The sequence below is a fragment of the Cryptomeria japonica genome, chromosome 5 (genome assembly GCF_030272615.1).
Source record: "Cryptomeria japonica chromosome 5, Sugi_1.0, whole genome shotgun sequence".
NCBI lineage: Eukaryota > Viridiplantae > Streptophyta > Pinopsida > Cupressales > Cupressaceae > Cryptomeria > Cryptomeria japonica.
This window is the reverse complement of record NC_081409.1, coordinates 545,284,352-545,310,670: the sequence shown is the minus strand read 5'-3', so window position 1 is coordinate 545,310,670 and position 26,319 is coordinate 545,284,352. Positions and strand designations below refer to the sequence as shown.

Genomic DNA, 26,319 nt, shown 5'->3' with positions numbered 1-26,319 from the left:
ACCCAAAGGTCTTCTATCTTTTTTCTTTTCGTGTGATGAAGATAAGGTTAAGATTTTGTGCGGGAGCCCCTAGATGGTAGGAAAGACAACTCTGGTTCTTAGAAAATGGCATCCGAAACTAAATATGAATGATTCTCTTCTGACCCAAGTTCCAGTTTGGATAAAGCTTCCAGGATTGCCTCTTGAATATTGGGCAGAAAGTATCTTCTCTGGAATAGCAAGTTCTTTTGGCAAGCTGCTCTCTATAGACCCAGTCACTGCTTCGAAAAGAAGATTAACCCATGCAAGATTCTGTGTTGGAGTAGCCCCTGAGGCAGATATACCGGAACAGATAGACCTAGTTTCAAAACTGGGAACCTGGAAACAACATATCGAATATGAAACTATTCCTTTCGCATGCTTCCATTGTAAAAAATTAGGTCATTGGGCAAAATCCTGCCCAAACAAGCAAAAGGTGGAACCCAAGCAGCTTAAACCTCAGATTGAAAGTCAAAAGTTGCCAGATAAATGGGTGTGGCAAGTTAAAAACCTAGAAAATAAGGAAGAAAATTCCAATCGTTTTTTTCCTTTGGGGGAACAGGAGGAAGCCTCAAATTCTATCTTCAGGCCCATAATACAGGAAGCAGAGAGAAATGAAACAACCAAAGCCAGTCCCATAAGAACAACTCAAAAAAGGATATGAAATATCAGAATGATCCTCCAAATGAGATAGCTGAAGTGGTTGATGACACTTATGAAAGCAAGGCAATGGAAGCAAGAGATTACCAACCTAAGCAAGGAGAGATCCCTGATCCCCAAGTGGAAAGGACCGACTCTTCTCTAGCCATGCCAAGTTTTGAAATCCAAGAAGCCCAAAAATGTGCAATTTTGGGTATGAATCTTTCGGATTCAGATCAGAGTTTAGAAATTCAAGAAGCCCAAAAATGTGCAATTTTGGGTACGAATCTTTCGGATTCGGATCAGAGTTCAAGAATAGTGAACAATGTTTCAACTGACTCCAGAACTCCTAAATGGGGCAATGAAGAAGAAATTTCCAAAATCCTCATCAACTCGGAAGCGGCTCCTATGATAGAAATGGAATGGAAGCAACCAAAATACAGGAACGAGAAAGCAACAACTCCCTCGACTTCTCTAATAAGGAAATCCAGCATAATAGCTCAGGTTGATGTGGGATACATTTCCTCTTCCCCAGGACAACCCTCTAACCACAAAGTTAGAGACAAGGAGGCCAGCAAGAACATAGTAGATGGAGCTCAAAAAACTCTCAAGGAGCTGGGAATTGGTAAGTAGCTATGAAGATTATTTCTTGGAACATAAGGGGACTCAATAATCCCATAAACATGATATTATTAGGAATATGATAAGAGATAGCAATCCTGACATTTTTCTTATTCAAGAAACCAAAATGAGTAGAGAAAAAGTTGAATCTTTGAAGTTCTTCAAAAACGGTAATGTTAGTTGGGGCAGTTCTGAGGGTGCTTATGGAGGCATTGCTACCATCTGGAATCTTAACACTGTTAAAGGTCAGGTCATTATTCAAGAAAGTAACTTTTCTTGTATCAAATTTGAGCACCTAAAAGATGGTTCTTCATGGGTTCTCACTAACATTTATGCTCCTAATACCTTAAAGGCTAGAAACTCTTTTTGGAAAAAGATCATCCAGGCTAGGGACAACTTCAAAAATCTTAGTTGGATGGTTATGGGAGACTTTAATACACCTTTGAAAGAGGAGGAAAAATTTGGAGGCAGTCCTCCTCAATTGGAAAGTAGGATGGCCCTCATGGATTTTATTAACTCCCAAGCTCTTAATGATTTGGAGATATAGGGTTGCAATTACGCTTGGACTAACAGACGAACTGGTAATGACCTTATCCAAGTGCGTCTTGACAAAACTATCATTTCTGATGACTGGTATAGTCAACACTTCTGTTCTTTGTCTGCCCACATTCGGGTTGGATCCAATCATTTTCCTATCACCTTCATTGCTAACTTGATCAATAGAAGGAGAAACTTCCTCTTTAGATTTGAAAAAATGTGGACCCTTCACCCCGACATCAAAAGAAATATTCAAAAATGGTGGAGTATCCAAGTTGAGGGAACGACTATGTTCAAAGTTGTTAAGAAGCTCAAAAGTGTGAAGGACAACATTCGACTCGGGAATAAAACCAGTTTTGGGAATATATTTGAGGCTAAGAGTAAAATTCAGGAAAACCTTAAAGAAATACAGGACCAGATACAAAAGGATGGTTTCAGTACTATGTCTATTGCTGATGAAAATGAGATCCTTAAGAAATACCATGACATTATTGCCAAAGAGGAAATGTTCTGGAAGTAGAGATTGAGATGTATTTGGCTCAAGGAAGGGGACAAGAATACAAAATTCTTCCATATGTCGACTATCAAGCATAAAGCAGTCAATAGAATGAACAAGTTAGTTGTGGAAAGTGGGGAGCTAGTCAAGGAGGATGAAATAAGGAACGAAGCTAAGAGGTATTTCTCGGATCTCCTAAAGAGGGATCATAGTCTGGATGCTGAAGCCCAATCCTCTTTTCTTCAGAACATTCCTTGTATCATTGATGCTCAAATTAATGCCTCCCTCTCTTCCATTCCCACTATCTTAGAAATTAAAAATGTTGTTTTCTCCTTTGATGGTAACAAAGCACCTGGACCTGACGGTTTCCCAATGTTCTTTTTTCAAGATTTTTGGGATATTATTGGTACTGATGTTGCCAACGGGGTTAAGGAATTCTTTGGGGCTAGAAAACTCTTGAAAGAAATCAATGGTACTTTTATTGCTCTTATCCCCAAGATTCAAGGTGCTGACTCTTTGGACAAATTCAGACCTATTAGCCTCTGCAACTTCTTTTACAAGATTATTTCTAAGGTCCTGACTACTAGAGTTTTGTCTATCCTTCCTGCCTTAATTAAACACCAGCAAAATGGGTTTGTTCCTGGAAGACAAATTCTTGATTCCATTATTACAGTTCATGAGAACATTCATTCTCTTGTTAGAGCTAAGAAGCAGGATCTCATCCTTAAGCTTGACCTCTCCAAAGCCTATGATAGGGTTGACTGGTCTCTTCTTTAGAAAGTTCTCACTTCTTTTGGGTTTGCCCCTAGAGTTGTGGATCTTTTTTCCCAACTTACTACCTCTGCGTCTTTTGCTGTTCTTGTCAATGGTTCTCCTTCTAATTTTTTCCAAGCCTCGAGAGGTCTTAGGCAAGGAGATCCTATCTCCCCCATCCTTTTCATAATTTTGGCGGAATGCTTTGGTCGGACCATGGAAAATTTGGTGCAACAAGGGTCCTTTAAGGGCCTCCAACCCTCTTCTGCTGACCTTATTTGTTCCCACCAGTAGTTTGTTGATGACACAATTATTATGGGGGAATCAAGTATCTCAGAAGCTAAAGTACTGAAGAGTACCCTGTGTAAATTTGCCTCTGCTATGGGGCAGCTTATTAACTGGGCCAAAAGTGATGTCTTTTTCATTAATACTCCAGAGAGAAGACAACAGAGGATCAACAGAATTCTGGAGTGTAAGATTGTTGACCTTCCTGCTACCTACCTTGGACTCCCCATGGGGATTGCCCCTCCTGATTCCTTTTGGAGTTATCTAGTTGACAAATTTCACAAAAAACTTGCAGGTTGGAAAGGGGCCCTCTTAAGTCAAGCTGGTAAGCTCCTACTCCTTAAGGCTACTCTTCAAAGTATTCCTACTTATGCTCTTAGTCTCTTCAGAATTCCAGTCAAGTATGCTGAAGCAATTGAGAAAATTCAAAGAAGATTCCTATGGTCTGGGGTTGAGGAAAAGCAAAGAATGTCCTTGGTGGCTTGGGATCAGTTCTGTAGGCCGAAAAGCAAAGGTGGTATGGGTCTCAGGAGGATTCGTACTTTAAATGAAGCTCTCTTGTCCAAACAAGCTTGGAGATGGTTTCATTCTGATTCTGAATGGTGCAAAATTTGGAGAAGTAAGTACTTTCTTATGTCTTCTTCTCTCTCTTCTTTTCTTAATTCAGATTTCAGCATAAATGGATCCTATATTTGGAACCATGTCTCTAAATGTAAAGATGTGATTGCTAAAGGAGTGATATGGAAACTTGGAAATGGCAGAAAAGTTAGATTCTGGGAGGATCCCTGGTTTTTTGATAAACCCCTAATGGACTCCCATGAATGGGCCTCCCATGCCCCTTCCTGTATTGGCTCTTTTGGCTCCTTAGTGGCAGATTACTGGGATGAGAACAATTGGTAGAACATTCATAGTATCCACCCTAGCCTTTCTAAGCTCAAGACCCATCTGTCTGCTATATGGCTGAATAATGAAGAGGACTCCCTGATTTGGAAACATGATCCCAAAGGTACTTTAACTATGTCTTCGATGTATTGTGTCCTTCCCCCCCCCCCCCCTCCTATAAATCCTTTCTGGTCTAAAGCTTGGATAAAAGGTCTCACTCCCAAAATCAATTTTTTCTTCTGGACCATCCTCCAAAATAAGATCCTTACCATTGACAACCTAAAAGGCAGAGGTTTTGCCCTTCCAAACAGGTGTGTGTTGTGCTTTCAAGAGGAAGAGTCTGTGGACCACCTTGCCCTCCACTGTTCCTTCTCAGCTTCTGTTTGGGAAAGTTTCCTCAAGAGCTTTAGTTTAGCTTGGGTGTTTCCTAGTAACATCAGAGATTTGTTCTCCTCCTGGCAAATTCAATGGACTAACTCTTTTTTGAGATGTATGTGGCAGCTCTCTCTTCCTCACATCTTGTGGGGTCTTTGGAAAGAAAGAAACAACCGAATCTTCAGGGATGTCTCCCTAAATCAAGATACTATTTTCCAGAAAATTCAAAGGGCTATCCAGGAAAATATGGGAATCATGGAGGGTTCTTGTTACTCAAATAACTCCCTGGAGTCAAATATCTTAAGGGCTTGGAATATGAAGATCACTGATGGTCCTAATCTCAGCTACAATAAAAGGCTTGAAGCTAAATGGCAAACCCCTCCCCAAGGCTGGCTCAAAATCAATTTTGATGGTGCAGCCAAAGACAACCCAGGTCCTTCAGGCTGTGGAGCTATTCTTAGAGATCATAAAGGAACCTGCAAAGAGATGATTGATATTCCTATTGGAACCCAAACAAATCATAAAGCGGAAGCTATGGCAGCTCTTCAAGGCATTATCCTAGCCAAAAAATGGAATTGCCCCTATCTATGGATAGAAGGGGACTCAAATAATATAATAAAGTGCCTCAATGGGACTTCAAAACCCTCATGGTCGATTCACAACATAATCAATTATGCTATTGACATCATTAGAACCTTTAAGAAATACCATATCTCCCATATCTATCGGGAGGCCAACTGTTCTGCTGATTGGGCTGCCAATGTGGTGGTTAAAAATGAGACAATTACCACATGGATGGGTGAGAGCGGACTCCCCGAAGAGGTCAGACAAATCATAAGTGATGAACGATATAGAAGTACCCCAAAGACTCTTGATTGACAGGGTAATAATGAAAAGTACTGATGTAAGCACTTCGACTTATTTCTATAATGAGAAAATCACTCATTATAACATCAGTGCCATCAATACCTATTTTTTAATCAATCAGATCATTAAGGCCAACAACTCACACGCTTTCTAGGTATTTGTTTTAGTTTCGAAAATTTCTCTGTTTTACCAGCTCTACAAGTTTCAAAATTTGGCTGTGAGAAGCGACATCATGGGCGGAAATAGGAGACGATATGAGCCAAATAGTTGCAAGGAGTGGCAACAGAAGGAAGAGATGTGGTGTATTTTGTAGAAGGGTGGTCTCTCGAACTTCATAGAGAGACTCCACGACCGTGATGGAATGGTAACTAGCCTCTTCTGCAAAAACTGGAAGAAGGGCATGCTAAAAATGGGTGACCAAATGATGGAAATTGATGAAGATTTAATTGCTAAAGCTACGGGTCTCAACAGGGAAGGCTGCAACTTCTACAGAGACAGTAAGGTCAGCAGGGAAGCCATTGAAAGGTACCTGGTGACTGAGAAAGAGAAAAGACGACTGGTAAAGTTGAGCAAAACCTATTACCCGCCTAGGGCATTTGCCAAACCTTGGCAGGAAATTCTATTTGTTTTAATGCGGTATATTACCCTAGATGGTAGGTTTACGAAAGTCTATGGGTATCATTTTGTTCTGTTAAACCACTTTAGGCATAATGATAAGGTGAATTTTCCTTATTTCTTTCTTTTCTCAATGAATGCTTCCCTAAAAGCCTACAAAGAGAATCCTTTGGGTGATACCATAATGCACCAAGGCCTTATGGTCCTCATTTATGACCATTTAAAGGCCAGTCAAATTAATCGGATGCAGCCCTCTGTGGACTCTGAGGAAGATATGTCTGATTATGCTTTTTCAGAGGAGGAGGAATCCGACAATGACTCCTCGTCTGATAATGAGGATAGCTCTGATGATTTAGAGTATGAGAGTAGTAAGAAGAGGAAATCAAGACCCTCATCTTCTAAGGGCAAAAAACTTCAAAGCAAACCCTTGATCAACATCTCTTCGGAAGAAGAGGATTCAGATTATTCTGAGGAGAAGAAGAACCCTAAAGGGTTGCTGAAGAAGAAAAGTAAAAACCAAGCCCAAACTTGGAAAAAACATAAGAAAAAAGAGGAGACTGGCAAGGAACCGGAAGCTGACAAGCAAGCTAGGACCCTGGAAGCCGAGCACAGCCTGGAAAAGGAGAAATTGGAAGAAACTCTCAGGGCTGCCGACACTATCTCCGCCCTCCATATCCCTAAAGATGAATAGGTAACCCCTAGAAAAGCGACTCCCCCCTATGGCCCTCCTCCCGAGGGCTTGAATGGTTTTATGAAAACAATGGAATGGCTCATCGATGGTTACAAGAAAGCTGTGGATGAGTATAAAAAACTATGCAACAGAGTCCTGATTCTACAGACCATTTATATAGGAGAGGGGAATACAATGGCTGACTATATCAAAGATCTGAAAAACACTATTGCTAAAGCGGAAGACATCAGAGATGCTTTTAACCCCAGGTTTGAGAAGATTGAAAAGGAGATGCTGGATAGAAAAAGCCTTGCGGAAACTAGTGAAAAAACACTCTTGGATACAGTCACCAAAGTGGAAAAAATTGAGGAGTGCCTTAAGAATATTGCGGAGCGGAGCAGAGCCTTAGTATTTTGAAAATCTCAGCCAATAATACTCATACCCTCATCAGTAAGCTTGATAATGACAAGGAAATCCAGGAAATTGACCTGGACGCTGAAGGTACAGGGGAAGATCAAGGTCCCAGAACCCGCACCAGAGGCAAGAGGAAGGAAAAGAGAATGAACAAGGATCTGGAAGAGCTGAAAACTGTCGGGGCTTCCTATGATGAGTTGGTGATAAAGGCAGAGGACCTGCTAAAGAAAATTGCAATGTAGCGCCTCCCCAATTTTTCTATTGTGTTTTGTTGTTTTGCTGTTCTTTTTGTTCGCTAGTCTTTTGGCCAGTTGTTTTTTATGTGGACTTTTAATCCTTTTGCTGCTCTTTTTCTTTCCATGATGTAATGGTTTTGGGTCCTTAAAACCTATTTTTTAATCAATCAGAACAGAGTTCAAATTGTTTAATTATTATTTTCTCAAATTTTGCATTATTCAATTTTGTAAACTTTATTCTTATAATTCAAAATTCAAAATCAAAATTTTAAATTTTCCCTCTAGTGCATGAGTTTTACCACTATTAGTCCTACCTGTACTATCCCCATTAGACAAAGCATTAGAATTAAGGCTTCCCAAGGTTTAATTACTTAGGAGATGAAGCTTAATTTGGGTAACTTCTTTAATGCGGATAATGCTAATTCTTCCCATCTTAATCATGTCCCTATTTATCCAATTGATGAATCCTATGATGAACAAGAAGAAGCTTTGACTAGAATTTCCATAGATCAACTTTCAAAATTGGACAATCAATTTGATAACTTTCAACAATGGATGTCCCAAGAGTACCCTAATAGTGAAGCTCTTCCATTAATTGAAGGACTTAAACACATGATTCAAAGTGATAAGAATTGAATTGATATATTGTGTGGCATTGCTCATATTTTTGATTCCAATGTCATGCCTATAAAGAGTTGTGCTGAAACCCTAGGTTATTCACAACCTTCAACACAAATCAATTCTTCTATTCCGTTGACTACTCCTATGACTAGTGTTCCTACTTTTACCTCAAACATCATGACTACTTCAACTCAAAATGTCATTCCTACAACAATTAGTCATGGGGGCAATCCCTCTTCTTCATTTAATCCTCCATCTTTACCCATGTCTTCAATAAGCATTCCTATTATCCCTCAACCAATCAATGCGACACAAGGGGGCAATTCATTCAATAATTTTATTCCTCCTTTAAGTGTCCCATTTCCTACTCAATCATCACCTATGCCTATTTATCATAATGTCCCACCACCTTACTCTCAATCAATGCCTTCCTTCAATAACATCACAACACCTTCTCAATCAACCATGTCTAACATCAATTCTTCTATCGAAGCGACCATTAACAATCTTGCTCAAACTATGTCTTCCTTACAACAACAAATTGCTTCCACGAGTCAATCCAAGTTTAGTGTGCCCACGTTCGATGTTGCGAGCCCACTTTCTCTTGATATTGTTAAAGTTGTGCCACCTAAGCATGCTGGGTCCCTCAATTGAAACTCTATAATGGAAAAGGCGATCCTCTAACGCATGCCAAAACATTTCAAAACTTGTGTACTGATTTTGCTTATGATCAAATATTGCTTGCAAAATTGTTTACAAGAACACTAAGAGATTGGGCTTTACAATGGTATTTCTTTTTGCCTTCTTATTCTATCACTTCTTTTCAACAATTAGCAAATGCTTTCATTCAACAATTTCAAAACAACATTGGTCCTAAAATCACTTTGACTGATTTAATGCATTGTAAACAAGGTGTTAAAGAAAAAGTGACCAATTTCATTGGTAGATATAAGCATTTGTGTGATCAAATTTCTTTTCCTGTACTTGATAATGATATTCAATGAATTTTCATTTCTAATTTTCAAAAAGATATTAGGGAAAAACTTCTTTTGTCTGAGTTTACTTCCTTTCGACAGTTGTGCGCAACACTCCACAATTATCAACTGACTATGAGTCAAATGGAGCAATCTACTCCTATGGCTCCGAGTGATAAGGGGGAGAGTGTTCAACAACCGTTTGTGAAGTTCAAACCAACAAAAGGCTTCATCAAGTTCAATGATACAATCAATAACAACAATGTGAATGGTATGACGGGTGTGCCTCCTATTTCTAAATTTTTCAAAAGAGAAAGACAATTTGCTCCTTTAAATGAATATTTACATAGTATTATGTCTCAGTTGTTACAAAGAAATGTTATCAAACTCCCTCCTATAAAATCAGTTGACCCATCTAAGCTAGCATCCCCTTATTTTGATAACAATTCCTTTTGTCAATTTCATCGTCAACTTGGTCATGATAGTGATAAATGTTTTGCATTGAAAAGTAAGATTCAAGATTTGATTGATAATAATACTATATCTGTGGGAGGTGTGAATGATAAGGGAAACAAATCAGTAGCTCCTCCTAATCAAAATCTTAAGATTTTCACCGATCCTTTTCCTTCTCATACCTCTAACGTGATTGAGATTGAACATACCTATTTCTCTCCTTCTAATCTAACTACTACAATTATGAATTTAGTGAATATGGTAGAGAAACAAGAGACATCTGCGGATCCTTGTATTACATTTGACCCTAGTGAGACCATTAAAGCACCCGATGGCCCTTTATACATAGTTGCGAAGGTTAAGGATATACCTTGTCGTGGTACTCTTGTTGATCCCTCTTGCATGGTTAAAATTATCACTGAGGAGTATCTTTTCACTTTACGATTGCATAAACCGATTTATGATGACTCTAATGTGGTTGTGAAGTTATTTGATGGATTATCTTGTCCTACCATTGGTTCTATCACCCTTCCTGTTCAAGTTCACACTAAATCTATGGATGTCCACTTTGTTATCATTCCCTCTTCTAAGCAATTCCGTGTGAAGTTGGGCTACCCTTGGCTATCTTCCATGAAGGCTATTCATAAGAGTTTAAAATTTCCTCACAATGGAGAAATCATAATTGTTAACCATAGCTTATTTCGACCATTCGAAAGAAGCCTAGGTGTTCCTACTGATTTCTATTGGCCTAAGCAATTTCAATCTCTTCCACAAAGGAGCGATGCTCTTTTCCAATCTTATCAAAAATGGAAGAAAGATATGATCTTATCCTTAAGTCAACCTAGATTCCCAACAATTGACATTCCCATCCTTCTTGAAGATGAAATCCTTCCCCTAACGGATAGGAATAATCTTCCTCAACCTATTCCTATGGATGTGACTATGCCTTCTCCTCAAAAGAACAACAATATTTATTCTAAGGTTAGACCTGTACCACCTCCCCATGATGGACCCAGTCTCCTTCCTACACCTAATATTCCTCCTTTATATGGCGCAGTTCCACCTCCTTCCTCTTATAGAGAGAAGAGGCCCGCCTCTCCTATTGTCCAACCTAAAAGACCTCAACCTAAACCTTCAACTATCAAAGAGGAGACTATTCCTCCTTCAACAAATGTTCCTCCTTCTTCCCAGACTTCTGCTAAGACTCGATGAAATCATTGTGCGAGAGACCGTCGACGAAGATGTTGTGCTCGATCTCATGAAGTTGTTCCTCAAAACATTCAATCTCCCAAGACTCCAACAGTTGACATGATTCCCTTTTCTCCTAAGCAAGATGTTGAACCTACATCTCCACATCGTAAATTGCAAAAAAACATGTGATGGTTTTACTCCTATTCGTGTTCGTACTCCTCTCTCTATAAATCTAGATGAAGAAATGAGTGAACATGTTATTCATGATGGCAATACAACTCCTAATGCTTCTGATAGTGACTATGAATATGTTGATGTGGACAAGCATTTATCAGCAGAATTTTCAAAAACCCTATTCCTAGCTCCTAGAATCGAACAAAGTGACTAAGCACATGAGCATAGTCCTTGTTTGGATCTTGTGATAGCTCTATCTGCTGTGCTTGATGTCTCTCCTCTAAAGTGTTTCCTGCCTTCCCAAAATAGTGATTAGCAAGATTAGGAGGTGGATGTTGTGCTAGATTAGCAACATTAGCACTGTAGATCTCCTTCTCTCCTCTCTTTCTCTTTGTAACTATTCTTCTATGAGTATCCATGTTCTTCTATTTTTCTCTTAATGTCTACTTGAGGACGATACAAAGCATTGAGATCTCTTTTGGTCTCTTTCATGTTGACTCAAAAGACATCCTCTATTCCCTTTTTTCCAAGGTAGTGTCCTTTCTTTGGGGAATGACGGATATTATATGCACATACATATATGATATACATGAGTTATCATACAACATACTAACCTCGAGGAAAGTGAAACTACCTCGTGTTTTGTGTTCATTATCCTTGGGTTTATTCCTCGATTGGGGGCTAAATCCTTGCAATACCGTGCTCCCTCTCTCTTTTTTTCTCTTGAGTGTATCCTACCTTAAAGCAATCGCTCCCGATAAGGCGTGCATGATTGCTTTAACGTGGGGGCATACACTCCGCTCATATTTTCCTTCTCGATACTTAAAGTTACTTAGTGAATTGGGCTTTGCTTTGTATGTTTTTGTATCCTTGCTTTTCATTACTCATATCGAGGGGAACCTTGCTACTTGCAGTCATGGTTTTCCCTTCTTGATCTTCCCTTTTACTTTGTCAATCGATGTCGTAAGATCCTAAGTCCAATGGGGGCTTGGTGCATCTTGCCTCCTTGACATGGTAGAAGTCTTTCAATCTTGTTTCCTTGTACTTTACTGACAGTATTGGCGTACACTTATACTCCCGCTAGAGTGGGGGCTAAATGTAGTGTCATAAATTGCGACCCTTGCAAATTTTGACCACATTAGGGTCTTCACGTTGGCGAATTGAATCCCCAATCCTGGTCGAAGACCCGAGACTTGCTCAATCCCCAAAACTGCACTTTTTCTACCCCCTGCACTACTTGAACCTACTTCCTATCCTGAGATAAGGGTAGGACAGGGGCATGGCGCCCCTGTTCTTGCTCTATTTTGGGGCCCCCTTTGTCCTATCTTTGCATTTTCAACGAGAAAACTTTCCCTATGACAACCTATGATGAAAAATCAGTCCAATAACCCTAATTGACGAATATATAAGTTGCATTTGTCTTCTCATTTGCATAAGTTCAATAAGAGAAGAGTGGGCATAAGTTCAAGCATTCAAGCATTCAAACATTCCTTTCAAGCATTGAACATTCTCAAGTCTCCCTTCAAGGCTAGGTGTTGCATTCAAGTTAAGGATTCAACCATTGAAGAGGAGATCCTTTTCAACATTCAATTCCACACAAGCAATTCTATCTAAAACCTCCCTTGAGGTGAATTACATTTCAGTCTTTCATTTACATTTACTTGCAAGTACTTTCTTTCATCATTTGGTTAATTCCAAAACTAGGGTTTGACCCGAAGGCAAACTCCCAATCCCAACCCCTTTTCCTCTCTTTTCTGTGTGTAGGTTGCAGGTGCACAACTATATTTGCAGATATGGACTCCATTCATAGGTGGAAAAACCCTTCGTTTCGTAGATTTTTCGGAGGACTGTGTGCACTTTCAACATGGTCCCAACAACTTTTCCTCAAATTCGTAGGGCTACTTCGTCTCAATATATTATAGCCAGATCCAGGTGCACAACTTCATCCCACGCTTCCATTTCAAGTTATAATCAGTTCTTTTCTACTTTTACACTTAGTCTCAAAACACGTAATTCAACCATTACTCATTCTAAAAGAGGGGTTAACTTGTTATCTTCACACCATTATCAATTCATTTAGTATTCAATCTCTTTTCTAAGAGGTTGGATCTAGTGAATTATCTCCCCTCTTTTAAATGTAATGTGGATAAAGTGTTTGAAGGGAAATCCACAATGAAACTTTCATCTCTCCTCGGAGGGAATAAAAAATTTCCTCTTGATCTCTCCATCATTCACTTTTCACCCCATTACACTCTCTATCCACCTCTTACTCTTCTCTCTGTCTCTCTGTCTCTCTCCCTTTTCCTCTCTCTATATTGATTTATCTCCCCTTCATTCATCCTCCTCTACCAATCTCTCTTCTTTTATCTCACCATCTACATCTCTCTATCTCTCCCTCTCTTGCTTCTTTTATATCTCTCCATCTCCCTATCAATCTCTATACTTATCTCTCCATATACCCCTCTATATATTCATCCATTTTTATCTCCCTCTCCCTCTCTATCTCTATATATTCATCTCTTCCATCTCTTCCATCTCTATCTATCCCCCTCTCCTCCTCCGTCTCAATCTATATCTTCTCAATGCCCCTCCCTCTCACTCTTTTCAAATCTATTTCTCCCTCTCTCTCCCTCTCTATCTCCTTTGCAAACATAACATGATCCTATTGGTAATTTCACTTCTCTATTGATAACTTTGTTGCACATACAACATTGTTTGCTATAAGACCTATTAATTGACCTCGTGTACTACTTACATGTATGCAAAAAAAAAAGACCAAAAATTTATCCTAAATAACCTTCCAAACCTCTTCGGCATACCCATTGCACACCAAAAGTGCAATTACTAGTTTGTACATTACTAGATCATTTTTACACATATAAAATATCTCTACAAATACAAATCTAACCTTAATTTGTAAATTCAATGCAAACATTTGTTTCTAATCTAAAAATAAATAAATAAAATTATTTAAAATTTTATTTTTTTATCAAACTTAAATTCAAACTTAAATTTAAATACCTTTTTTTATTATACTCTCTATAGTTAAAAATTTACTATTTTAGGACACACATGCCCAAAGATTTATTAATGTTGGCCTATCTTGGACTAAGCATAGAAGAAGTGATGATTTCCTTCAGAATTAAAAGCAAATTAACCAAATGCTCAAATTTTTGGTGTGATGAATTGAGGAATCAGTTTGGATGGTCAGCTGTGCACACACAGTTATTCAAAAATTGAATTTGAAGAACGATTTATAGAGCAGCTTTCTCTGGTCTTGTTACTTTTATACTTGTGATGCCATGTTAGTATGGTTTCTGGGCCGAGTAAGGCAAATGAATACACACTGGCTGCTACCAAAAATCCCAAAAGAAATATTTTGATTTGAAGTGGAGTGTATTGAGGTATGGAGGGAGATGGAGCGCTTTCAGCAGAGGCTTTAAGCAAATTTGAGGAAGGAGCGGGGCTGGTGTTTTCCCGTTGGACGGCCCTGCAAATGGCCGTGCAGAACGAATGGGGAGGAAGATCTTCTGCTCAGAAAGCTCACCAATTTGCTTCCGATGTCGTCGCTTGGCTCGCTCACTCTACTCGTACGCTCTCGCGTTTCCCTTTCTATTTCTCTGCAATATTTAGCAATAAATATCGTTTCAATTATTCGTTTTGATAGCAAGGTGTTTAACTCAATCAGTGACATTGAAACGGAAGTAAAAACACCAGTAACTGGTTTATTCATTACGTCATTTAACAGCATAGTTGTGAGTTAATTTTTTGACTCTCAAAATTCACAATTCGCAAGACTTCATGTATTGTGACTAGGAATAATGCATTTAATAGTCATTTTATAAGTAATACTTATATATTCATTTATAAGAATGTTACTAAAGATTTACTGGTTTTAAAGAAAATCCGGAACACTCAAAAGAATGAATTAAAATGAGTTGATTTTCATTTAAAAAAAACAAAATCCTACTTTTGTATTTGACACACGGTCAACTTAAAAATTAGACTGCACCATTTTGTGTCGGTATATCACTTTCCCATGTCCTGCCAGCACAGTTATGTTTCTGGGTGAAATTTCATATCTATTATTTAATCGTACTGTAAGGAAATCGGCTTAATGTATAAATCTCACCGCACTCTACAACAGATGTCTCAATTCACAAGATTGGCGACCATACAGGTTGTTATTAAAATTCGTTTGTCAAAAGGAGATTAAGATTTATTTGTCTTTATTTACTCAATAAACTTTACGGTAAATCTAATTCTATACTATTTGGTGAAGGGATTAGTAAAGTTGGGTTACACCAAGATTTTTGTAACTGGTTTAAATGGGCTTAACAGGCTATATAATTCAGGTGTCTAACTTTTTCTCACCTAAAACGCTCAAGCTTATCAACTCAGGGTTATGGTACCTCGTTGACACAGCCCAGTTAAAAACTTATAACTTTCTTGTTACTAGACAAGTCAGTGATTTCACCCCAATAAGAACAATTTAAACATATGCATGTTCCAAGTTATTACAAAGTGATCATATCTCTCTCAAAAAGAGACTGCTGATTTCTTTTAGTCTAGTAAAGAAGTCTAACGGTAACCATGGAGAAAAATATAGAGAAATATGCAATCAGAAGTAATATACAACCATACGGTTCAACACCATTCCTGTTCTTCAATTATCCTTATTTCATCCATCCTTAATTGTTATGCATTTAGGATATAATATTATCATCTATTAAGGTGGATAGAGATGTCAACTTGTGTAATTCACTATATTAGATGATGAGTAGACCTTCATAGAGATTATGATACCCCTCCATTATGTTATTAGGAAGTGATATATACACCTAAAGGAAACTTATTACACAAAGAAATTGATCAAATGCACCCAAATATTGGTGTGGCAATTTGATATTTAAAAATGATGGTAAGTATTACAGTCACTTATTATTTACAATTAATAAATGACTTGCAATTGGCCTCAAATTTTCAAAACCTTACATGTACAGGAGGTGAATATCATTGTAAAGATATGTGTTGAGTATGATATTGCATTTGTGATCTGTTGGAGATATATTATGGAGTGGCTTCTTCCATAAGGAGTATTGTATGGTGTTACACTATCTCAAGCTTTTATTTTATTTCTGCATATATTCGATGTAAGGCATCTTGGTCCATAACATCTATTATTTGGTATATTATCTATCTTCTACATTGCTTTATTTCAATTATCATATGTGAGGATCTTATCAAGTGGTACTAGACCTATGATTTGGGCAAAAGTGAGGACAAAACCCTATTTTTTGAAGATTTGCCTTTACCTTTCAAACATCTATGATTTTTTTTGCAATTTTTTTATTGAACTTGGAGGATCATCTAGGGAAGTTATAGCCCAAAAATCAAAGTACAGGTCATCACTATTAATTGTGTTATTGTTTTATGATTTTTCATAAATTTGCCTTCTGGGTCACAAATCGAGGATTTTTTTTGATATTTTTATGTTTCTGGCAAGTTCACCAAAATTTATCAAGGGTCTATTATTTGTATTTTTATATTTGAGGCTAGCAAATTATAAAATGATGCAATCAAAGTTGGGTATGTGGTAGAAATTTAGAAACCCTAATTTCAATGGGAAATCTTGATTTTGATGGAAACTGAGATGCATTAGAATGGTGGAAGAAATATAAAATAGTTTATGGTCAATGTAAAATATTGAAATCAGGTTTTTCTATATACTTGGTGAAGCTAAATGTTAGCATGTGTTATTGTGGAATGACATTTCTTCATTGGACAAACTGGGGCAATTTTCCTTGGGTAGATGTGTACCAAAAGAAATAATAGTTGGTGAGGATATTTTTTTTCTCGATATATAAATTTGGCATAAGGGAGCCACACCCATATTACATTCAAGATTTACATTGTCCAACTAGTCTCACATTCCATAGAGCCCTTGCAAAATATTTCAATCTACACCTTGACCAAAACAGCCCTACCTAGGCTCATATGTTGCCATCAGAAGCAAAGTACAAAATTTTCAATACGCATACAGCAAAAAAAACACCAGACATAGACTTTTTACTCATCTTCCTCCTCACCTTGTAGCTACGTGTCCACCATGACTCTAGCACTTGTTGCACCCGACACTTGGGAATTGACCATCATCACCAATAGGAACCCAATGCCCAAAGTAACTTTGCCTTGTTGCACATTCTCGTTCATATTCGACTCTTAGATGATGAAGGGAACCAATGGGCTATTGAAATTGTAGTACAACCTCGGCCAACCATCGCCCTTTGGTTTGAGCCCCCCCAGTCACAACCATGTTTAAAAGTTGAGGCACTCACTCTTCCTTTCACCTTCAAAAACAACTTCATCAACCTCTACACCGTGTCTTTGTCTTCCAGCTCCAACAACCATGCCATAATCAACGATGCCATATCTACATCTGTTTTGTATTTTTGAGCCAATTCAATGTATTCTTTGCCCAAAATCATCCTGATGGCTTGTAGAGCCATCACGGATTGACACCTGAATATGTTCCTCAATCGCTCATTTGCTATTTTCCCCATGAAGGTAACTTGTCGCCCCTAGGCTTTCAAACTGAAAGTGACCTCCATGTCTTTGGATATCCTTCTCTACTCAACTACTCAATAAATAAAGCTTGTCATAATTTTCCACGTGGGCAGGCCGCCTCCACCACTAATGCATCTTTAAAGTTGATCTTGATTATATGAATTCCTACCAATCTCGACTCTCACAACATTTAAAGCTTGCCTCATTCCATTCAATAGTTGATGAGGATATTGATGGCAATGAAAAAGATGCAGAATGTATGGATGATGATAATCAAGGGGAAGAAGAGGAGCAAGGACAAGAACAAGAAGATGAAGAACATGAAGATAAAGAAGAAAAAGGAGAGGAAGGAGAAGAGGAAGTGGAAGGAGGAGAATGAAAAGAGGATGATGAAGGCCATAGGTAAGTGCACTCTAGCTCCAAGGAAGGAAGATTTAGTCCTTCAATTTTATGGATGCATTCAAAAGGAAAATATTATTGTTTCCGTTCAGAAGGACCTTCATGCCAAGAGTGCTGAGCTTAATGATAAAAGGGACGACTATGTGGACATCCTGGGCATGGGAAGAGACCATGCCATTGATACTTTCAGTCTTTTTAAATGGCTCTTCCATGAAATCAAAGAGGTTAAAATTAATCAGAGGGCTATGAGTAGTAAGCTGGAAGCTATGCCCACTTCTACTTGTCAGGACAAACAAAATGGTGACGGTCAGTGGACTGAGGATGAGAAAAAATCTGTTGTGGATTGTATCAATAGAGTTGTTGAAGGTATTGATCATATGAAGAAAGGTTTTGAAGATAGATTCACCCATGTTGAGGAGAATTACAAGAAAATTCAGGCCACCCTCGTTACCATTATGTCCAATAGTCATATAATTGTCAAGCAGACGGTTGATGCTATGAATATCATGGTGAATAATCTTGATAGTGTTCAACAGGACAAGATTCTGGTCAATTTGGATGATGATAAAGACAAGACTTAGGGGGATTCTGGCCATTGTAAGCGGACTAGGGGGAAAATGGAAAAGAAAGCTGCTACCCAAAGTGTGGACTACAAGGAGCTGAGGTCTGTTGTTGATAAAATGAGTCTACTGGAGGCTTTGGTCGCTGAGACCCTTAAGAGCCTTATGTAGTTTCTGTTCTTTGTTTCTTTGGTTCTCTCTCTTTCTTGTTGCTGGTCTATGGGTCGTTGCTGGTTTTTTGTTGCTTGTCTGGGCTTTTACTGGTTCTTTGGCTGCCATATGTATTGTTCTATCTTCTGCAGCCTGTTTTGTTTTGGGTTCTGTTTTGATGTTTTGATTCTAAACCTTTTAGAATCTCTGTTGTAAAGGGTTTTAGGGTCCTTTAAAACCCGTTTTTGCCTTAATTTAAAACAAGTAGAACTTCATCAACATGAAATTAGCCAAGAAACTACAAGTACAAGGAAACATCAAGGATGGTCAAATAGTAGGGAAGGAGGATATTTGAATTTTTGAAGATTTGAAACTATCTATGGATAAATATATATTGCATTCAAACTTCCATGCTTTGTGTCATGCCCTTCGCTGATAACACTACCTCATAAGACAAATCACAGCCTTAAATACCAACTAAACCTGGGATTACCAACTAAGGTTGACTAATATTAGAAATTAAGAAAAAGATAACAATAGTAATTGGGAGAGGGCTGACTAAGCCCTGGAAAATAAATAATTATTGGCGGATTATTCTAAGAGTCTGCCCTGGCTAGAAAGAAAAAATAAATATCAGCAATCTAAGTGGCTGACTAGGTTAGGGGAATAAGCAACATTCAACTAATAATGATTTCTACTTGGACCATACTAGATATGTGTAGATCAAAGTAATACTACTTGGATCAACTAGTCTTTTCCCAATATGTCCAAATTTGTTCATAGCTAGGGTTTGAAAGGGGAATTATCAAGCTTGGATGTGTTTGGTCTATAAGATTTTGATATACTTGTCATGTTAATAAATAGTGAACTCAACCAATATTTTAGAGCTTTAACTATGAAGGATTCCATCTTCCTTTAGTTGCACCATCCTGTTGTCATATTCCCGTGTAGACAACAGGCAATGATTAGAAACATTAAACAATACATGTACATAAATATATATATTTTCAATACATAAATTATTTTTACTGCTTAAAATACGTTTTATTTTAACTAGTGGGAATAATGAAAGGGCGCGTCCATTCCCAAGCCACCTTCGGAATAGACGCCATGTTTCAAGGGGAATCGCGTGGTTTCAAAGAGGTATAAACCCATACCCCAAGGAAACATGGAAGAGGAGGTGACAAGGAGAGAAGGGCAAGGAGAAGCATCCAGCAGGTAACTTCATTACTCAATAATAATATTTATTTCAGTTTTCATAATTTATGATGCCTAGACAACCATGAGGACTGCCCTGGGAACGCTTCAGTCAGCAGACAATGTGAAAGGGCTAGGTGCTGGTTCTTCCCAGCGATGAAGGACCAGCACCTAGTAAGCATCCCTCCCCATCGCTAGCAGGCTGGTATGTCCCTAGGCCAATCCGCTTAAATGTCGAAATGATGAAGTATGTCTTTGTGCAAGTTGTATTAAATCTGCTTTCATTCCTCATATAACAGTAATGCATATAATTTAACTAGTGGCCTAGATTAATTGCTAAATCGGTTCCATGCCTAAAAAATGTCTTGCCAAATGAACTAAGCACATTTGTAATGTACAGAAGGGTGAAATGAACTTAATCTTCACGCTAGATAGGTAACCTGCAATATCAGGTTTAGTATGCTGCATTAAAATACACTTTAGTGACAAATAGAAGAATAAAAATAATTCACTCATTCTCAGACACAACTAATAAGTAAAGAAAAGGAATGCTAATTAATGATAGTCATGTTTCTGCAACTAGGCACAAATATAATGAATTAATCCCTACAAATTTATATATAATGGATAAATGTTAACCAAGTAATATAGTCATGAATCTATGTTTTCTGTATGCATTTGTTATCTTCCTGATATCCTCTGTTTGTTAGTACATTCAAGATAATGAGTGCAAGCCAGGGGTATGCTGGGCCCATCCTCAGGTGGCCCTATTAGCCCTAAGAGACGGGATGGGTCTAGATGGGTAGCCCAGCCAACTTGGAAAATCCTCAAAATCTAGAATGGGTCATGTATGTATTTTGTGCTGCAATAATTATGCCACTGATCTAATATTATTGCTGACATATAAAATAAAATATCTAAATGTTGCAGGAAACCGTAATTTCCTTTTGTGGCCCTAAATCCAACCTTCGGTGGATAGATCAGGCCCTAATTATTAGGAAGGCGAGGCAGGTACAACAAAGGTTCATTACACCTGTCTCTAAGGAATGATGAGAGTAACTTCTTGTTGCAAATTGCTAACTAATTCACTACAGACTGCAAATAATGAATGGCTTCCTATGGTGAGGCTTCTTTTAAACCTAGGGAGTCTTCCAATATAAATGAAGGTAGGTGGAAGCTCCAGGCTCTATACATATGTTGTTTCAAGTCTAGGTATTGGTGGGTCAAATCCCACCTCACTTCATGCACTGATTGTAATGTCCAAAAACAATAGATGTTTTGAGGATATTGAAAATTGTTGGCATTGGGTTTATAGCCCAGACTACTATTGCCAAAAAAAAAGGGTAAAAGATGGTTAGCACTCAACTACATTCACTACTTTTTGATCACTAAGATCCTGTAAGGGTGAGGTGAGAACATACTGTGGGTAGTTGTAGAAAGCCACAAATTGTTGCTATTGTTGTAGAAGATGGCCCTAGAAAGAGCTTTGATACCACTAATTAGGGTCTTACTTGCAAAATATTAGCAACATGACAATAATATGTGAAAAATAACAGTGCTTAGAAATTAGTTGCAAAGATGCTTATATTGATAATAGATAACAAGTATCACAACCCTCTTTAAGAGGGCAACCTCCTTAAGAACAAAGCTCCAATACAAAAGATGATTCCAATAAGATCTTCTCTTTATCAGAACATTAACCAATGTGGGATAAATCCACACAATGTATTAGTATTATTAGTCATATAACTAAACTATGATTATTACAATGCTCGCAATAGAAAAGAGTTACGATATAAGGGTCCTAACGGTGGTGTTCTGTGAAAAGGTTGTACTGTGTATATGTTATGGGCATGCGTTGTCAAAATAATGACTATTTATATATTAATCATAATTGATATGGCACGCCTTCCAAAACCAATTTGAATAATTCCCAAACAAGTGATCCACCTAGAAGCTTTGTCAATAATTGGTGATAACAGGTCCAACCCCATGAAGACTAAAGCCTTTAGACCCAGATCTAGTTTTGCTGAGGTTTTATCTCGGTGAGGTTTCATCTTATGTTTGAAAAGGATCCAAAGTATTCTTCTTAACATCGTAATTACGTAACATATATTTTGTTGCTTTATGCTTTCATCCCATTAATATTTAGCAGCTATAATGTCTCATTTGCAGTTAGATGAAAGATTTTTGACAAATTTGTTATTTAAAATATTTGCTAAGCAAGGCTGTTTCTCATGTCTTGAAATATTCCTCTGTTTTCAAAATATGCTCATATTTGTGGCTTATGAACAAGCATATTCTGTATGAGGCTATTTCTTATGTCTAAAAAGAGATCTAAATTTTTTCTTGAAAAATGCACTTAGATCTGTGACCAAAGTTTACATAATCCACTGGTCATATTTTATGGTGAATTGTCTTTCTAGAAAATACGTTGATGAAAACCCTGTTGCAGTGACGATTTTCTTTTCTTCAATTTATTTAAATACCTGGTTAGTGGCATCTATAATCTATGTATCTGTTGCTTGCTGATGATCAGTTCCACGATATATTGATGATTTGGAGGAGATGCTAGATGAAAACATGCTGCTTTCTTTCAACACTGAAACAGAGGATGGTAGTCTCGAGGAGGTATGCTTTGAAGGGTTCTACTTTTTTGTGTTGTTTTGAGTAAACTGTTGTAACAAAAGCATAGAGGTTGCATTACTAACTTGCCAATCCATGTTAAGCTGATATGTTGGATTGCTGTCTAGGAAAATCTACGATTGAACTCTAAATAGTAATACTTTGCTATATCATTTCCAGCAAGGTCACAAAGAGCAGGAGACTGATCATATTAGAATGTTACAACAAAGTTGGCAAGTTTTGAATCCTCAAAATTGTTAAAGAGAAAATGTCAGAGTTCGTTTGTTCCAATTCCTTAAAAGTTTAATAGAAATATTTAATGGGGAGAAAGCCTCAACTGAAAGTCTCAAGAGTTGTAAGATTAAAATTTTGGTTTGTCACTTCTCTAGTGGGATTCCTCTGAGCCATGAAACCTTACCCATGAGAATGGGGCTTCAGAAATTTTTAAGAACATGTTAGTTTTTAATAATTTAATTAGAAGAAAAGGGCATGATCCTACATTTAGTGCTTTCCGTGGCATCTCCATTTCTCCTGTTATGATTCAATTACCATTGATTTGGTCTTTTTTATTTTCACAAAGAGAGGTTGGTATTTGGGGCTTTGAAAGGCACAAATCTTACTAGCTTCCTGTCCTAAATACGTCAAATTCTGTGGTTTTCATTTTGAAGCTTTTCTTTTATTAACCCTTTTGATTATTAAATTTTTTCATTCCTTTGGATTTGTATGTTAAATTTTTATAATGCTCCTTTCACTGTTATGAGCTGGCTATGCATTATGAGTCCAATTGACAGATTCTGGTCATGTAGACATCAATACAATTTCTTCATTTTGTGTTGGCTATAACAGTTGTTAATTTAAGCCATGACTGTTCATTTTTGCTTTATTATGATTAAATTTGTTGTGCTGCATTGTAGCATTTAGTCCATGGTATTGAAACAATGAAATCTCATTTTCTATTGTAAAGCAGTTGGAAACTTTTCTTTTTTTTTTCAATGTGGTAATCTTATATTTGCTTATCCGGCCTCTTTTTTAAGGTGTGGGAGGGAAATTTTTGAGACCTCCTAGTTATCTGAGAATCTTTCTGCCTCTCATGTTTTCTGCAACAATGATTGACACCTTGCAGCTTATGCTAGGTGTTAAATAGGGTATAATTCTGGCTTTTGACAAGTTCTGACTTTAAGATTTAGCAGGTAGCAGAACAACTGATGTTATTGCATGAGGAATGTCTCCAAGGAAACTATGAAACAATTAACAAACTGCAAATGTCCGGGTCAACTGCACAATCTGTTATGCAAAGTCAGCAGGTGATATATAAAGTGCACACGTTAACTGATGCTAAAATAATCAATACTATGAAATTCTTTATATTGTACCTAAAGCCTGCATTGATATGTATAGCTTTTGACAAATTCTTCCCTTTCAAGTTATACATGCCTTTAGGTAAATTCATACTTACAACATATACATCTTAAGTTTTTGGGTGGAGCAATTTATGCCTTTTCTCAATTGCTATGTCAATCTAGATCGTCTTAGGATTTTGATTTTATGTTGATTTTTATTGCTATGCTTTGCAATTTTGTTGTTTCAAGAAAAGTTCAAAAACAAGGACTTGGCAGCCCAAAAATGACTCAGACAATAAGGAATTGGGATGATTGTGTGACAATGAAGAACTAATGAGAACGAAGTTTGTATTACTATTGACCTTGCACAAGGAGAAGAGTGGGTTGGCCAGGCACGCAAGCACCTCACTCAGCCAATCCACAAATAACTTCAAACTGCTGTTCCAAATACCACTAAAGATTGTTGTATGGTATTCAACATTTAGACAAGGTGTTGCTGGTGACAAACACAACAACTATGGTGCTGAAAACTGCATTTCTTGAGCTCCCTCTACCCTGAAATGGTATGGCCACACAAGCAAATAGGTGGCTTCAGATTTGCTACAACTTATCCAACTTTTATGCCCAAAGGAAACTTCGAAAAATGAAGCTTCTCCTCACACCTTGGCTGGTCTCTCACAGCTGTAGATGTGCAAACAATGGAGGTTTCCCTCTCCAAAGTTCTCAAAACCCTAAGGTTGCCAAGCTCCTCAAAGGAGACATGATATCCAAAAACATGAACATAAATGAGCCTCCAATGACCTTTAAAATCCTTTCCTCAAGTTGCCCTAATTAGGATTGGAACCCTAACATATCAATCAAATTAATGAATTAAATAATAGTTACTTTACCCTCATAATAATTGTCCCACTTAGGACATACACTTTATGTTATATGTTTTCTCCACTTATACTAACCTTTTATCTCTTTCTCCCCTTTCACTCTCTCACTAGGAATAGGTACATAGGGAAGGTGAAACTTAATATTATAAATATGTTTTAAGTGACCCAAGGAGAGATTACAGAGTAATATGCATCAACTTTATTATCTCTTTTAATTTGTCTTTTTTTTTGTCTCTCTCCTCAAGGATACCTGGCAAGGAAGCACCCCACTCTCTCTCTAGACTCATGTATGCCTTTGAAGGAGATATTCTAGGGTTTAATGCAGTTTTAGACTGGCAACTTGGAGATAACAATACTGTCGACTGATTCCACCCATGTTTACTCTAAAGTGCCCTCTGAAATAGGAGAAAATCACCGGTCCAATGTCCTCTGCCCGTCCTTATCAGTCTATGAGGACTTCGTTAATAGATTGATCTTGATATGTTGATTCTGGCTAAGAAGGGGACATACATGTTTCCTCAAGAATTTCTTCATTTTCCTCCAGTGCATCTAACTTTGTTGCTTCTGTTGCTTGTCTTCAATTCACCAAGATCTTCATTGGTAAGCAGGACATCACCATGTTCTTTGACAGTCCAATCAGAAAAAGGATTGATGCCATCCAAGTTGATGGCATCATGAGGAGTCCCTCCACCTTTTTGGTTCAAAGGCGTGTTGGAAAATTATTGTCATGGATGTCAAAGGTAAAACCAAGGCGATATTGCTAAGATATTCCACGGATTTTATGCAGAAATCAGATTAGTTTTGGTGCTCAGTTTGGAAGTTTTAATTTGCATTTAATATAATAAATATTTTTTTATTTATTCCTACATGGGCTGACCCATGCCTAACACCTGTTGGAGGAGTTTCAAAATTTGAAAATAATTTTTTCTATTGATGAGGCCAACTTCCCTCCTAGTGGCATTTGGAAATTAAATTTCTTAAAGGGGCCGATCTCTCCTAGTTTGTGCACCCTATCCTGGGATGCAAATAAAATAAAATAAAATTGTATTTGGTGCCTTGGCCGACCTAGCATGGAGGGATGTAACCGTTGGATGAAAAGGTGTTTGGGCATTTATATATGAGGATCATTTGAGATTTATTTAGCAAGAATTTAACAAAGATCTTTCCTATCTAGAGCAGATTTATTGCAGACCTATGAGCAGAATTTAAGCGCGATTTAATTGCAGACCTATGAGCAGAACTTAAGAGCAATTTATTGCAGACTTATGAGTAGAATCTTATGAGTAGAATCTATTGAAGATTATATGCAGATTTTGTTTAGGCTTTTGGAGCAGATTTTCAAGGAGTGTTTTGAGTGAATTCTTGAAGATTTTGAGGCAGATCTAAGAGAAATATTAAGCATATGTTAAGGCATATTTTTGTGAAGCACGGAACCAATTTGTAAAGAAGAATTAGATCTGATTCAAGAAGAAGGTCAAATATTTTCATATTACTCTATTGGAGTTTGGTGCCTCATATTCGAGGAGATTGGTGTCTCTTGTTGAGTTGGTGCTCAGTTGTGGGGAGTTGTGTTTTCAGTGGGTTAGTGCTTACAAATCATCTAAAGGGGATTGGAATTTCCTGCGGGTTGGTGCCTACAAAGACTGCAAGAAGTTTCTAATACAAGCAATATTTTGCTGTGGTTTTCTCCCGCAAGGGTTTCCACATAATTGTGTGTTCATCTTGTGTTCCTAATTGCTAGATCTTGCATATGTGTTATTGTTGTGGATGATTAATTTT

The 26,319-nt window shown here is 37.6% G+C and overlaps 1 protein-coding gene across 3 annotated transcripts in view; it reads left to right on the top strand.

Annotated features, from left to right (window-relative positions):
* Nucleotides 1-13,934: 13,934 nt before the first annotated feature.
* Nucleotides 13,935-26,319, top strand: part of LOC131034591 (uncharacterized) — an 83,134-nt gene continuing 70,749 nt past the window's right edge. The window contains exons 1-3 of one of the 3 annotated variants that reach the window (XM_057966127.2): nt 13,935-14,411; nt 22,234-22,325; nt 23,507-23,623. In XM_057966127.2, the coding sequence (XP_057822110.2) occupies nt 14,228-14,411; nt 22,234-22,325; nt 23,507-23,623 (393 nt within the window). In that variant the 5' untranslated portion in view covers nt 13,935-14,227. The remainder of the gene's footprint in view (nt 14,412-22,233; nt 22,326-23,506; nt 23,624-26,319) is intronic. The other 2 variants (XM_057966128.2, XM_057966129.2) reach the window with 2 other exon arrangements.